This window comes from Xenopus laevis, chromosome 8S, assembly GCF_017654675.1.
Source record: "Xenopus laevis strain J_2021 chromosome 8S, Xenopus_laevis_v10.1, whole genome shotgun sequence".
Lineage (NCBI taxonomy): Eukaryota > Metazoa > Chordata > Amphibia > Anura > Pipidae > Xenopus > Xenopus laevis.
The window spans coordinates 36672490-36689348 of NC_054386.1; the positions used below are offsets into that span (position 1 = coordinate 36672490).

The window sequence follows — 16859 nt, forward strand, 5'->3', positions numbered from 1 at the left end:
CACCCCCCCAATTACCATGTTCATTTTACAAAATTTGGCAAGTTATGAAAGTTTAAACATATTTCTGTGTTTTTTTTTTCAGTTATTACAGTTTTGCTAATGAAGGTGAATTGCCCTTTAAACTGTGCGTCTAACCTTTCCCAAGGGACCTGTTATGTTATATTGTTACAATTACTTATTTGTTTATCTCGAAATTGTTACAAAAGTTTCTTATCTGCTGCTGTGGCTGTTCTAGGCTCTCTGCCAAAAGCCAATTAAGTTAGAAACGTTGTTTCTTTTTCTGGCTGTTCAGTGCAGAGAAAAACTGGACTTTCCAGTACAAACGAGGGACTGCAGGTTGAGCTGTCAAAAGAGGGAATGTCTCTATAAAAACAGGACAGTTGGGAGGTATGATATGATGGGATCGTTATCTAACGAGTGTAAGCAATAACAGCATGATTGTGCCTATGAAGTCACAACAAACACACAATGCACAACTTTTATTGTATTAATTTATTTTATTTTGACAATACAATACAACAGTTTAAAAAAAATAAAATAAATAAAAGAAGTGAGAACTATAAAAGCTAGGTACAAAGAGAGAAACACACACGCATCCCTTTGCTGGAGGGCACACTTGTGAGTCCACGTCTGGAAATCCAGCTTGTGATCCCCGGTGCAGCAGCTGTCACGTCTGAGCTATAGATGTAGAGAAAAGCACCCTGCCTGTTGTTTTCATTCCTTGCACTGCATTTGACTTGCCTTAAAGAGCTATTGACACACTTCAGAAACAGGGTTGAACTTCAAAATATTTTTGTTTCATTTGGAGCAGGGGGGCGGCGGGGGTGAAGTTACTGAAGAAGTTGGCTTGTCTCCAGTTAAGAGTCCCGAGCCTAAACCCATCTGGACAATCATGGCTTGTAAAGGAATGAATGCATCTTTTATAGACCTTAACACCCAAAAGAAAAAAAAAACTCTTCTACTTTGTGCAAGGGGAAAGTCCATGAGTACTGAGGGAAGAGAAAGAGCAGATCCTTCCTTTAGGGGTATCCACAGCACTGGCTCATCATGGCAGCAGGCACAGAGAACATCGCAAGAAACAACAGGCTGCTCCTGCTTCTTCTGTTTATTACAGACCTGAGCTGCGCCAGTCCCTACCTACAGGTGAGTCCAGTTTAGTTTTTTTAGGTATTCATTTATTAAAAGTGTGCTTCACCTTTAAGTTTATCTTTTGGTATGGTATAGAATGGGCAATTCTAAGCAACTTTGCATTTGGTCTTCATTATCTGACTAACAGTTAGGTAGGTTATATACAGACTTAAGCTTGAACTTGATGGATGCGTGTCTTTTTTTAACCTAACTTACTATGTTATTTATTTGTATTTTAATAGTTTTTTTAAATTATTTGCCTTCTTCTTCTGCTACTTTTTACGACTATAACTATTCAGGCCCTGCCCTATTCATATTCCACTCTCTTATTCAAATCAGTGGTTGCTATGGTAATTTGGACCCTAGCAACCAAAACTGCAATCTGGAGAGCCGTTGAATAAAAAGTTTAATCACTCAAAAACCATATATAATATATAAAACCAGATACCAAATAATAAATAATGAAAACCAATTGCAAATTGTTTCAGATTATCACTCTCTACGTCTAACTAAAAGACAATTTAAAGGTGAACCACCCCTTTAAATAACATGTGTGATTAATTTAAGACAAAAATATGAATTCTGTTCTCATTCACTGCACGCAATAAAAGAGGGCAGAGCCATACAGTCTAACAGCATCAGGCGCCCTTTTAACCTACCCTTGAAATAAACATTTCTGCATTCAACACATTAATGCTGTACTTTATATTAGTGACTTCCTCTGCTGTTTTAGCCCCTGACAGTATGTTGATTGTGGTGGGGAAAATGTACTCGTTGCAATGACTGTAATCAGTGCACAGGGCAATGTTTAATACTCGAAAATCATTTCATCCAGTAAATGCCATGCATCTTAAGGCTAATGTTGTTCTAAAAAATGTTATACCAAATGATATTCTGCAGCCTCCCCATGTATTTCATAAGGAGAGAGAGTTTTAAACCCACAACAGTAAAATAAATAATATATATATATATATATATATATATATATATATATATATATATATATATATATATATATATATATAAATGTTTCTGCCATTCAGAACCCAGCACGTATGCACAGTAATGAATCCTGAACATTCTGTATATACAGGTATAGGACCTGTTATGCAGAATGTTCGGGACCTGGGGCTTTCTGAATAATGGATATTTTTTTAATTTGGATCTTCATACCTTAAAGGTTAACCTTAAATTATTCACCTTTAAGTTAACTTTTAGGGGCACATTTACTTAGCTCGAGTGAAGGATTAGAAGGAAAAATACTTTGAATTTCGAAGTATTTTTTTTGGCAACTTGGACCATCGAATTGGCTACTTCAACCTTCGATTACGACTTCGAATCGAACGATTCGAACTAAAAATCGTTCGACTATTCGACCATTCGATAGTCGAAGTACTGTCTCTTTAAAAAAAACTTCGACCACCTTCTTCGCCACCTAAAACCTACCGAGCACCAATGTTAGCCTATGGGGAAGGTCCCCATAGGCTTTCTTAGCTTTTTTTGATCAAACGAAAATCGTTCGATCGATGGATTAAAATGCTTTGAATCGTTTGATTCCTATGATCGATCGAACAAAGGAAATGCGGTAAGTCGAAGTCGAAGGATTTTACTTCGACGGCCGAGTATCGAGGGTTAATTAACCCTAGATATTCGACCAATAGTAAATGAGCCCCTTAGTATGATGTAGAGAGTGATATTCTAAGACAAATGCAATTGGTTTTAATTTTTTATTATTTGTAGTTTTTGAGTTATTTAGCTTTTAATCAGCAGCTCTCCAGTTTGCAGTTTCAGCAATCTGGTTGCTAAGGTCCAAATTACCTTAGCAACCATGTTCTGCTTTAAATAATAGAATGGGATATAAATAGGAGAGGACGTAAATAGAATGACGAGTAATAAAAAGTAGCAATAATAATATATTTGTAGCTTTACAAAGCATTTGTTTTTAGATGGGGTCAGTGACCCCCATTTGAAACTTTAGAAGAAAAAGGCAAATCATTAAAAAAACAAATAATGAAGACCAATTGAAAAGTTGCTTATAAATGGCCATTCTATAACATACTAAAAGTTAACTGAAAGGTGAACCACCCCTTTAAGTCTACTATAAAATCATGTAAACATGAAATGAACCCAATAGGCAGGTTTAGCCTCCAATAAGGATTAATTATATCTTAGTTGGGATAAAATACAAGGTCATGTTTTATAATTACAGAGAAAAAGGAAATCATTTTTAAAAATTTGGATTATTTCTTTAAAATGGAGAGACGGCCTAATTCGAAGCTTTCTGGATAACAGAAGGCCCAAAAGTCTGAAGCTGCATGTTGCTTTCATTTGTGGTGTCAAGTGCAAATCATTTCTTGGAAAATCCCAAAAGCCCCCATTCTGCTTACATTGTGTGTCATTTATCTCCTCTTTTAACCTCCATAGATTCCTATTCATTATAAATGTTTTTTTCTTTGCAGAGACACAAGAGACAAATAAGAACCCCTCATAGTGCGGTAAGCAAATTGGCAAAATCCATTTTTGTTCTTGCGCAGTGGCCCCGGAGCCTATTTTTGCAGCGTTGCAGCCAATCAGATAAAAAAGTATGAGGTTAAAAGAGCCTTGCAACTTTCATTACATTTCATTGCAAAAAGAACAAATGGCAAAAAGACAGGAAGTTGTACATCCTTTTTTTCCCCAAGTAGCAGTTTGCCCCATCTTTGTAAATGAATGTTAAAGGCGTTGGTTCACCTTTAAGTTAACTTTTAGTATTCTATGGAATGGCTAACTCGAAGCAGCATTTCAATTGGCCTTTGTTTTTTTTCCTTTTTTTTTATAGTTTATTAATGATTTGCCTTCTTCTTCTGACTCTTTACAGCTTTCCAATCGGGATCACTGACCCCATATAAAAAAACGAATATCCTGTAAGGCTACAAATGTATTGTTATTGCCTCTTTTTATTACTCATCTTTCCGTTCACTTTTTTTATATTTCAATCTCAAATGAGTGCATGGTTGCTAGGGTAATTTGGGCCCTAGCAAACCAGATTGCTGGAATTGCAAAGTGGATTGCTGCTGAATAAAAAGCTAAATAACTCAAAAACCATAAATAGTAAAAAATGAAAACCAATTACAAATTGTCTCTGAATATCACTCCCTACATCATACCAAAAGTTAATTTAGAGGTGAAGCACGTTGCCCCAGCTTTGTAAATAAAAGTGGGTGGTTCACCTTTTAGTATGTTATGGGATGGCTAACTCTAAGCAACATTTCAGTTGGCCTTCATTTTTTTCTTTTTTTAGTTTATAAATGATTTGCCTTCTTCTTTTGACACTTTCCAGCTTTCAAATGGGGGTCACTGACCCCATCTAGTAAATAAATGCTCTGTAAGTCTACTTGTTATTGCTCATTTTTATTACTCATTTTTCTATTTAGACCTTCTCCTATTTATATTCCAGTCTCTTCTTCAAATCAGTGCAGGGTCACTAGGTTAAATTAGACCCTAGCAACCAGATAACTGAAACTGCAAACTGGAGAGCTGCTGAATGAAAAGCCAAATAAATAAAAAAAACACAAATAATAAAAAATTAAAGACAATTAAAATTGTTTCAGAATACCACTCTCTACATTATACGAAAAATTAATTGAAAGTTGAACAACCCCTGTAATGATCCCGGGCCATAAAGGCTAGTTTTAATCTACATTAATTTTCTTGGCTACAATAGAAAGTACTCCAAGTACTCAGAACTGCTCATTTGCATAGCATTCATCATACTGACTGCCAGGGTGTCTGTATACCAAGTTATTATATTTATAAAGCACTGCCAACAACTGGTAATTTGTATTAAGTACTGAGCTGGCATGGAACACTGCCCCTGCTCTGCCTCTCATTCTCTGCTAATAAACACTTCACTGAGATGGCGTTCTGGCGTGTCTATGTTTGTTGGACATTTCCGGCGGTGACAGGGTGCCAAGCATATGTTACCCAGATGCATAGATGATGCAAAAATTGGAACAAGACAGTGTCAATGTTTGATCTAGCAGTTTGGAGCCATCTCTGGGCAGGGGAAAGTTTTTTTAATCTAGTGCTTTAAGGGTAGGGACACACTGGGCGATTTGGGGAGATTTAGTCGCCTGGCGACTAATCGCCGCGACTTTCCACGACCAATCTTCCCCGAATGCCTCCCCTCACTCTGCGCCTGGATAAAATGAAAAATCGCCTGCGCTAATCACACGCGGCGATTTGTTTTCCGAAGTCGCCCGAAGTTTCCTCGTGAGGCAACTTCGGGCGATTTCGGAAAACGAATCGCCGTGTGTGATTAGCGCCGGCGACTTTTCATTTTATCCAGGCGCAGAGTGAGGAGAGGCATTCGGGGAGAAAAGTCGCTGCGATTAGTCGCCAGGCGACTAAATCTCCCCAAATCGCCCAGTGTGTCCCTACCCTAAGGGGCATCTAAGGAGAAATGCTAAAAAGCTTAGTTTTAAAGAAAAAAAAGGGTTAATTCATTAAAAAAAATACTTGCTGTAGGCTACAGCCATTTGCTTATTTGTTTTATTGTATTGAAATATATATATAAAACAATTAAAGTTAAGAGAGAGAGAGAGAGAAAGAGAGAGAGGTATGAGATCCGTTATCCAGAAACCTCCAAATTACGGAATGGCCGTCTCCCATAGACTCCATTATAATCAAATAATCCAAATTTGAAAAGTTATTTCCTTTTTCTCTGTGTTAATAAAACAGTACCCTGTACTTGATCCAAACAAAGATATTATTAATCCTTATTGGAAGCAGAATCAGCCTGTTTATTTAATCTTTACATGATTTACTAATAGACTCACTTATCTTGTGGGCTATGGCCTTAAGGGTATTTTGCTGTGACAAACAGACCTCCTCTCCCTCCATATGAGAGTTATATTCTCATATGGTGTTTCTTTTACTTTCCACCTCTGAGCTTCTATCATAGTGCTCTGGTCTAGCCATCTACCTCTGTAAAGACTATCACAAACAATAATATTGTTGTTGTGACACTAGCTGGTAACACGTTAGGCTATATGGCCAAAGTAGGTGGAAGACTGCCTGTCCAACATTTCATTCACAAACCAAGGGTATTGGTATGATGTTGGTCCTCTGTTTTCTGCTAAAACAGCCTCTACCTTTCCGTGTAGGTTTTTACTTGATAATGAAATCTTGTTGGCAGGATTTGCTCCAGAGCAGGGTTGGCTTGGGATTGTGGAATACTCCAGTGGGCCTATGCCTTTATGGGCCCTCAAGCCCACTTTCCATGGCACTGCGTAGGCACAATTCTCCTTCTCAGTCACACACCAGAGGCAAGGAACAGGAGGGTTTCTTCATGTCACAAATGGGGCCCTTTAGGTCAGAGCCCCAGTGCGCTACAGAACCCCAGTCCAACGCTGCTCCAGTCTAGTGGCAGTGACCTTTACACTGCTCTAGTTAATGCTTGGCATTGCACATATTGATCATAGATGGTTCTTGTCCTATAAATACAATAAATGGGTATAAATACACAGGTATTAAGTGCAATGAGGAAATAGAGGCCATAGAAATGTAGTCCCTGCCCCATAGAGCTTACAGTCTAAGTGGGTGGGTTACATACTGGCACGCATTGGAGGGCAAAAGTTTTGGGCATTGGTACTTAAGGACCAGGACAAGACTAGACTAATGTTCTAGTGCTCTAAAAGGCACAATCTGAGTTTTTTCTTGAAGAGATGGAGAGAGTGTTCCTTATATGGAGGAATTCAGGGTTGGAAATCCAGAGGGTATGGAGCAGCAAAATAGAAAGGCGTTAAGACAAGAGGTGGCAGTAGGTTTGGATGGTAACTTTGAGAGGAGCAGAGCAGACAGCCAGGAACATACAGCAAGATCAGTAAAGAAATGTAGTGAAGAGTGTTATAGTTTACCCCTTCCCCCCAGGTTTATAGTTCAGGATTGTATTTTGAGCATACAGATTATTGACAGTGGTACTTTGAGCAGTTTGAGCTCCAGATAGAATGGGGAATAGAGTATCTGACTCTGATCATTCTGTTTTTACATTACAGGATGGAGGATGGTACATTATAATCCAAAGTCCCCAAAAGACAGTTCATAATGGAGGCGATAAGATATCATCGATAATCCACAGTCAGCATATTTAGCAGGGGATGGCCAGATATGGTTTTAGCTACTGTTCTGTTTTTCATATATTAGACTCTCTAGTTATAGGGCTGCACAAGAAGTCCAACAGCAAGTCACCTTCAGTACCAATTTTCCTATTTCAGGGATAAAGAAATACAGTTGTGACCTTTTTATTGATTTAAGAAAAAACTTTCTCAAATTTCTCAATGTGCCTGTAATGTGAATGTGATAGTTGCTCCATTGTGGATAAGATGTATAAATGTTATAAAGAAAAGGTACAGTACCTCTTATTGACCCCCTCCTTGCTCTATGGGGAGGAAGCATGCCCGGTATGCGAGGTGGACAGGATGTTGACACAACAACCCCATGGTTAGTGCCTGCTGGGAGTAGGTAAATGACCCAGTTATAGTTCTACCGCCCATCCCAAAACTGATGCCAGTAATTAAACCTTAAAGGGAAACTACTGGCAGCGTTCCAGTCGTTCCTTTATGATATGAAATGGCGTAACGTTTACAGATGCTTGCACGTATTCCCTTGCTGAAAAAATAAAAGATAAAATTCCCAGCAAGATGAGGTGTATCCAGATAGGCATCACCCTCTGGAACGACTAGGGCCACCCAAATCCTCCTACAATTAATAGGGTAGATAAAATTAGTTTTTGCTGAGGTTGATACCTTCAACTATAAATCTCCAACTGTTATCCTTTGAAGAAGGAAGCCCATGGGCACCCATCTTTTCAATTGGTCTTCATTGTTTATTTTGTATAGTTTTTAATTATTTTAATTGAGTGTTTCACTGCTTCTGCACACCTTGTTCTCTTCCATGTTGTGGAGCCCAGTGCATAGTCAAATGGAGATCAGCAAGATCAGCACCCAGCCAGTATTATAGAAAAGGCAAGCAACTGCTACACATAAAATGGCAATTTAAAGCAAGATTAATGTCTTTTGACACAATTAAAGCAGGGACTCTCTCTGCATGGATTTTTAGTTTGCTTGTCCTTTATACATAAAATTTGACCCTTACTTAATACTAAACCACTCCTGCCTCCACCACCAGATTTTGATTGTCTCCTAAGATAGGACCTTGCCTCCATGTCATTCTATTACTATTATTACTCTATGGTGAGATCTTATACCCGTTTAAGTGCCAGGAGGACCCTGGAGCTGTTCCAGTCCAATCCAATGTAAGCTACTAATGTTGTAGTAAACACCAGCAACTTTAGTCTCCGTGTTGTGCAAATAATGCAGTTATGAGCTTGGCGGCTTGCCCTAGTTCCATCAGAGAATGGAACTGTGCCCATAAGAAAAACCGTTGGCCGGATTCTACTCTTCCAGAATGAGAGCTACTGGATTGCTTGTGTTTCGATTTGTAGTGAGAAGCGAGTGGCATGGTCTGGTTTCAGATCTTCAAGGTGGGAATGTTGCACAGATGAACAACCAAAGAAGCTTACTTTTGTGATTTGACACCCCTGGAGTGTTCTAGGTGCGTGTGAGCAATAACAAAGTGCCTTTAATAGACCTGAATACTAGACAACAGCGGCTCAATTGAGGTAGGAAGCTGCTTTAATACTTCCTACTTCTCCTATTCCACTATTAGTAGTAACAGCTGGCTGAAATCGTTAACATATGCCCTGTCAAAGAAAGCTTACTTCAAGGCCTCTTCCTTACCCACATCACTTGTTTCTCACTCATTTCAAACATTGTCCCAAATGAGCCAGCTGAGAGGCAAAGCAAATATTTTCTATTTGTTTCTGGGGCGAAGACTGAATTTGGATATACAGGTACAGGACCTGTTATCCAGAATGCTTGGGACCTGGGGTTTTCCGGATAATGGATCTTCATACCTTAAGCCAATAAAAAATGATATAAACATTAAATAATCCCAATAGGCTGGTTTTGCTTCCAATAAGGATTAGTTATATCTTACTTAAGACCAAGTACAAGTTACTGTTTTATTATTACAAAGTAAAAGGAAATAATTTTTTAAAATTTGGATTATTTGATTATAATGGAGTATATAGAAGACATTCCATAGTTCGGAGCTTTCTGGATAATGGGTTTCTGGATAACGGATCCTATACCTGTACTATATACACTACAGAAGGGCAAATTAAAATCATATATATATAATTTTCCTAGTTAAAAAGGGAGGTCATTATGCTAATCTATAGCAAGGGCTATACAAAATAATATAATTCCCCAGCACTTTACAGAGATTTTTACATATAATCTTTTATTTATATAGTGGCAGCATATTCTGAAGCAATTTACAGAGATTATACATCACTCCCTGCCCCCGTGGAGCTTACAGTTTAAGGTCCCTAGCACATTCACACACACACCAGAGTCAAGTTTAAGAATATTTAGACCTTGCGCCTGAGAGTATGTACCCTCTATGTGCTATACTGTGTGTGATAAGTGTTTAGATGCATAAAAAGTGTTGAACAGCAGTTCTTTATATAACTGAGCTATAGTTTTTCTCCTATTAACATATTGTGTTTAACATTACTAATGTGTTTAATCTCTTTCAGCTGACAGTCACCGGTCTTCACATTAAGTCTACCATAGTGTCCCGCTATGCCTTAACAGTGGTGCAAAGCCTTATGGTCAACACTCATTCTGAAGCCAAGGAAGCCATCTTTGACTTAGACCTACCCGACTCAGCATTCATATCAAACTTCTCAATGTAAGTCAATCAAAAGAAGATCTACTGAAGTGCTTTTTGATAAGATATTCAGGAAATAGACCTGTAATGCAATGAAAGTGCCCCCAACAACTGGCAACATTTATGCGTGTGGCATAAGGTGCATTCTTGAGCTCAGGCGCTTCTCGGTAGCTCTTTTAAAGTTTCCTTTATGTTTTGCTATGGGTTTTTATTAACAGAATCTTCCCTTCAGCCTCTGCTAAGGTCTCTCCTTTTCCTAGTTTCAGAAGTGAAAGGCAGTTTAGGTTCTAGCATGAGTATCCAGCACCTCCAGGAGTGTGATGTAGGTACTAGGTACATGTGGTAGGAAGGTACAGCGTACCCCTATAGTGGGACCCATCATATAAGATTTAATGGGCAGCAGAGGTAGGCCAAGTAGTATTGGTTAGTGTGCTGTCTGACACTCATAACCCCCCCATCACTCCATATACCAAACCACTGGTTAGTGCATCCTGGTTGCCCCTTGCTCACAACTCCATCTCTTTTGGTCCACACACCAAACCTGCCACTGGCAATAATTACACACATTGGTGTTATGCAGCTCTCTTCTTGTTCTCCACTGTTCATTCCCTTGTCTTGCTCCATTTTGAAGGTTCAACCCTAAGGCATGTGTCTTTCCTGCTAAGCCTAGTTCTAGCCATGCTAGGCAGGATAGTGCTCTTAGGTCCCAGTCTGCCTCTTACACCACCTTTCCACAATGCTCAAAATGTTCTTCACAAAAACTCCAAAGGACTTCTGTTGCCTTAGACAAACTCTAATCAGAAGCCTAGTTCAACCAACAGGTAATTTCAATCTGGGAAGCAGCATTACTCTATATGGTTCAGCATGTAATCTGCTGCTAGAGAATATGCATCTGTGAGTCTATTATTGTGCACTATAATTTGACCCACGATCACAGAACTCATGGCAGTCATATTTATCTATGCCGGTGATGCCTAACCAGTGGCTCACAAGCAGCTCCCAGTGGCCTCAAAGCAGGTGCTTATTTTTGAATTTCTTGGAGTTGCAATTTTGTTGCCAAACAGAGCATCCTGTAGGCTGCCAGTCAACATAGGGGCTACCAAATAGCCAATCACAGCCCGTATTTTGTACCTCCAGGAACGTGTTGGATGCTTATGTTGCTATCCCAACATTTCCCCAACCTTAAAAAGGTTGAGGAACCCTGATCTATGTATATTATTTGGCTCTGTCTTGGGATGGAATGTATGCCAAGTGTTGGTTCCAACTTATAGAATACATACCGAACCCTTAGATATAACATTTGACGAGTGGGACAAAAAACAGTATTTTTACAATCAGTACCTAAGAGACGCCATTTCAATGTTAAATTTGTTTCAGAAAAAAAATTATATGAAAAAAGTTAGATTTGCTAGAGGTTGTGGGAATTTTACAAAACTGGGACAGCAATTCCTTGTTGAATTGGCTTGAATTATCACGATATTTTAATTAGAAAGACATTAACAGTGATTAATTCACGAGCAATTGTTTAGCTGCTGGAATGTTTTAGAAGTGCTTGTTTGGCCGGTACAAGTACCGAATTTCTGGCCAAGTTTTAATGGTTCAGACTGACCAGGGCTCTCATCCCAAATTCATCCCTGGCTGCTTCAGAAATCTGCAGAAGTTAGCCTAGTTCCCTGGAATATAAAAAGATTTATCTTCTAGTTGATATGTGTTAATCTCCATCGTTATCCAAGAAGAGCAATAGAGAAGCCTGAATCAATATCATTCACTGAGCCCAAGACAAGCAGGATAGTGCATTGGTCATATTATTAACAGACAGCCTGAATTCTAATACCCTTTTTCAATATTATAAACATTTACAGTAAATATGTAATTTAAAAAATCTGGTGGCTTGTAGGTTAATAATTTATTATAAGCACTTAATGCTGTTCTAACATAAGGTTATCAGGTCATTCGATCAGCCCCTCTAGCTGTGTTTCCTAACCGTAACCCTGATTTTGCTTTTGATCTTGTAACCTTATACTACCATTAGAATAAAGCAGATTTGTTCCATCTGTCCACCTTGTGCATCAGTGGTGTAATTAGAATTTACTGGACCACACTGCAGTATTTTAGAGGCCTTAAATATATGTTATAAAATATAGTGACATGCACATAACATTGCCCTCTTCCTGGCTTCACAAACGCCTCTATGTCTGTTACTTCTAAATTTACACTCTTGACATCCAATCATATTGCTTTGGCTTTTCACACACAGGAAACTATTTTGTAGGTTATGATATGATGTGGTTTGGTGGTTGGCAGAGAAGAGGACCAATGTCAGGTCAGTTATCTTTGTCAACTCAACTTTCCCAGAGCTCACTAGGTGACCCTCTGTGGCTTAGAAATCGCCACAGGTTCATACCTAGTGCTTGGGGGGCACACCATCTGATATGATTGGCAAAGCTGGAGTGCTCTGTGCAAATATATTAAAAATGGACATCAGTCTGTAGCATAATTATGGCCTCTGTACTCCTGGCATTCACAAAAGCCTCTGTGTACCTCACCTCTACGTTTACTCTTCTGCCATCCAAATATATTGATTCAGCTTGCCACACACAGAAAGCTATAGTGTCGGTTATGGAATGGTGGTCAGCAGAGAAGAGCATAAAAGTCAGTTCCCTCATCTTTGTCATCTTGATGTTTTCATTGATCACTGGGCGAAATTATTTTAGCTACTTTTATGTCTTACGAACCGCACAAGTAAACACACAAGTAAAGTTAAATGCAGCGCTAGGATGCATACCATCTGGGACTGTTGGCAAAGCTGGCTGTGGGTGCTGGTGTATGCCAGTTCCCATGTGGGTCCCTAGGCTTTCTGTATTGACCCTACAGAGTTGTGCTCCACTTAGGGAGAGAAGCACCAGTAAAAACCTGGTCATATATACCATATTGCCTCAGGTGGTAACTTTAGGTGGGTGGCCCACAGGTACTAAATTGCAAAATGTTCCCCCAGCCTGTCTCTGTATACTTGTTGCTCCATTCAGCAGCAGAGGTGAGGGATGGTATCTGCTTTGCCAGCAATCAGCACTTGTGTAGGACACGTACCAATGGTTGGGACTGGAGGTCCGGAGCATAGTCATTCGGTTGGAAGAAACAGAGTAGTGGAAAGCACAAGAAATTCACTGGTGAGGTTGAACCTGATGTAGATGTTAACTCTGTACACTGGGGGATGTATACGAAGCAGAAAGCTCTGCAGGTCCCACTGCTTACCAGCTCAAATGTTTGACCCTGGGTTTTCTGCAATGGCATCTACAAAGATCTGGAAGAGGAGAGAAGCATCAGTAGCAGAAGGCTCAAAGCATAAACCAAAGCCAAGAGTCAGGGCAGGCAGCAATAGCCAAATTCAAAGTTCAGGTATGGGACCTGTTATCCAGAATGCTTGGGACCTGGGGTTTTCCAAATGGGGGGTGTATTTTTGTAATTTAGATCTCCTTACATTAAGTCTATCAAGGAATAGTTAAAAAATTAAATAAACCCAATAGGCTGGTTTCGCTTCCAATAAGGATTAATTATATCTTAGTTGGTATCAAGTACACTACTGTGTTTTATTATTACAGAAAAGAAGGAAATAACTTTTAAAAACTAGATTTTATTAAAATTAAGTCTATGGGAGACGGCTTCTTGTAATTCAGATCTTTATAACAGGTTTCTGGATCCCGTACCTGTACAGTCAATAGGTCAGGACAGGCTGCAATAGGAAGTGTTGACAAAAGCAGGCAAGCAGGACAAGAAGAAAGCTATAGCAGGAGCTATAGAACAGAAGTGATAGTCTGAGATGGCTGCTTTTAGGGTAGGGACACACTGGGCGATTTGGGGAGATTTAGTCGCCTGGCGACTAATCGCAGCGACTTTTCTCCCCGAATGCCTCCCCTCACTCTGCGCCTGGATAAAATGAAAAGTCGCCGGCGCTAATCACACACGGCGATTCGTTTTCCGAAATCGCCCGAAGTTGCCTCACGAGGAAACTTCGTGCGACTTCGGAAAACAAATCGCCGCGTGTGATTAGCGCAGGCGATTTTTCATTTTATCCAGGCGCAGAGTGAGGGGAGGCATTCGGGGAAGATTGGTCGTGGAAAGTCACGGCGATTAGTCGCCAGGCGACTAAATCTCCCCAAATCGCCCAGTGTGTCCCTACCCTTAAAGGGGGGTTTGCTACCATATAGGGAGCAGGGATGGATGCTATGTGCACCCAGATAATTCAGTTTTCTGCCAAACAGCAGCAGGGCATCTTGGACTGTTTAGGTCTTTTCCCAATACATGAAATATATCCTTCTGCAGGAATATAGTTTATAGTCCTCATTTTAGCTATATTCAAGTGGTAAACATGCAATCCGCCTTATGGTCCCAGGCTGCGGCACAAATACTTTCCTGCACTGTGCTTTGTTCTCGGGTAGTTTATTTGCAGTGATCGATGATATTCTCCTCTGATGTTCTCGTGAGAGGGCAAGTATATTTGTCGCTAGGTAATTACAGAACCAGCCATTAGCAGTCAAGGTACTGCAATTCCGTGGAAAAACACTTCAAAAATAACCTTTTCCTTTGAAGTAACCATTGGAAAGCAACCAAGAGTAAACAGAAGCAGGGGAAAATGTTGTGCAAGGGATCCAAGCACACAGAGTACCCTGTCACAAGGAAGGGTTTTGTCGCTGAGGCCAAGTTAATCTTGGCCAGTATGTGTCCTTTTATAGTTTATGCTGGCCGGCGCTCTATGCGCTTCTCTTTTTTAGCTTCGGCAAACAGAGGACTGGCTGTTTCAGTCACTCCGATTTTTTTTACAGCCTGAATAAATAAAGAGAAATTAGGAATGAAAATTATTAGTTCATCAAAGGTGCAAGGATGCTGTCAGGAAAAGAGGTTATGGGTGTCACCAGGGCCTGCCAATGACAAGACCAAGATTGCCCACTTTTCTTTTTTCACAAATAGATTGTTTGCCTAACAAAATGATCAAATGATACCAAGCATCATAACAAAGGGCATTTTTTGGGAAAGCAGCTGTTCATTAGTAGAACCTTGGAAGTGAAACCGCCAAGGCCTCCTGCTTAGATTTAATTTGCCAATCACTCACCTGGTAAAATATATCGAAACCACCCAATTCTTTATTAAAAATAACCATTTTGTTTTAGTGTATTTAAAACTAAAGAGAGGATTTTGTTGTTTGATTTGCTGGCACATGCCATGTTTTAAGAGAATTTTTGGAGGTTATCCGGTTATCTGGAGCCAGAAAACATTAGCAGTAGCAACTAATGATGAATACATTAACCTTGCATAAGACATAAAGGCTTATTTGTGAACTTTTGTAAGTGCAGAGCCAGCGGTGTAACCACTGGTCGCTACCCCCCGCATAAAAAAACATTTCAGAGGGGTGTGGCGTGCACATTCAAGCCTGTGCAAATCAGTCCCCCGCCCTCCTGACCAATCACGTCCTCCACTTCCTGACAGACATCAGGTAACACAACAGCTGGGATAAGGGCATTTTTCACACTGTAAAAGAAGCCCCCCCTGCATCGCCTACAGTTACGCCATTGTGCTGAGCACTAGTATAGACTCCAAATTGTGCATGCCTAAGTGTTATTCAAAGGTAATTGTATCTGAACTGGCACCTTACGCCTTGGGCAGAGCACCAGTGCCCAGAGGTTTAGCCTTCCCCAAAGATTTCAGCAAAATAGATAGACTACAGATGTTGATCCGACACACACAAATACACACACAAATGAATGGTACACTTAAGGGATCATTTACAACCTGTGAGGCAGCATGCAAAGTGCAAAAAAAAGGATGTAGTGCACCTGCTTTTGCCTCAACAATTTTGGACAAGGGTGTGCGGGTTCAACCAGGGCTGCCTCTCAGGGCCCCCCCACCCCAGTAGCTAGGTCCTCCATACGGCAAGCCCAGTACCACCTCACCCCTCATGTGCATGCTTGCACTCCATAGCTTTACCCTTTTCTTTTTGGCCACGATCAGAGTTGAAAGGGTGGAGCACAGCACCCACAGTTGTTGCTGAGCCCAAAAGAGCTAGGGACCCTGAAATGGATATCTGACCAAAAATCAAAGGCCAGTATAGATCAGTTATCACTATTGCATCAATTCAGATACTGTCTAGAACTGTGGGACCCAAGCCAATCTAGGGGACCCAGTTCACAGCAGTTAATAAGCAATCTAAAGCTACTGCAAGAAAGCTGGCAAAATATATATCTCTGGAACTGGAAGAGCACAGGTCCTACATTAAAATCCTGTCTCGAGCCCTATTAACCCTAATTCATCCCTAATTAGTAACACTTGTTATTTTTATACCCTCGTTTTCAGTATTGCCTACAATGGGAATATTCCATTACTGATGGATAGGCATTCAAAAAGACCTCCCCTCTCTTCCCCTGTAACCCCTGTTTTCTCCCCCAGAATCTTAGTGTTCTCATTCTCTGTTGGGGGCATCATTATGAAAAAAACAAAGTGATATTTCACATGCAACACAATCATTTACTGCTGTAGGGGGGAGAAAAATCCTTGTTGATTGTGGGTGATTGTATAGATCTTATAGCATTGCTGTTTCATTTTTATGTGCACAAGAGAATTACAAGGGCAATGGAAAAAATTATATATATATATTAAAAGATCCAAATTTGGAACAGCATGTGTTCAGGAAAGCTGGACCTTGAGCAAGACACGCAGCTCTATTGAGCAATCCAGTACAACCCCAGCATATACTTGAAACCAGATGTTGAACACATGTACTGACACTATGCAGCTCCCAAACGGGACCCGTCTATCCCACACGCTGATACAAAAGGGCGTTCTGAGAGAGAGAGCTTCAATATGTCCATAATGATCTCAGAAGAGATATTTCCCATCTGCGCATTTAATGTGCCAATCATTTACTCTCCCATGCTGAAAATTTTTTGTTTGTACCATTATATTTA

General features: G+C 40.0%; 1 protein-coding gene across 3 annotated transcripts in view; it reads left to right on the forward strand.

Moving 5' to 3' along the window:
- The first annotated feature begins 839 nt into the window (after positions 1–839).
- itih6.S (inter-alpha-trypsin inhibitor heavy chain family member 6 S homeolog) overlaps positions 840–16859 on the forward strand; it is a 45767-nt gene continuing 29747 nt past the window's right edge. For 2 of the 3 annotated variants that reach the window (XM_041574738.1, XM_041574740.1), the window contains exons 1-3: positions 840–1143; positions 3588–3623; positions 9770–9924. In XM_041574738.1, the coding sequence (XP_041430672.1) occupies positions 1048–1143; positions 3588–3623; positions 9770–9924 (287 nt within the window). In that variant the 5' untranslated portion in view covers positions 840–1047. The remainder of the gene's footprint in view (positions 1144–3587; positions 3624–9769; positions 9925–16859) is intronic. The other variant, XM_041574739.1, reaches the window with a different exon arrangement.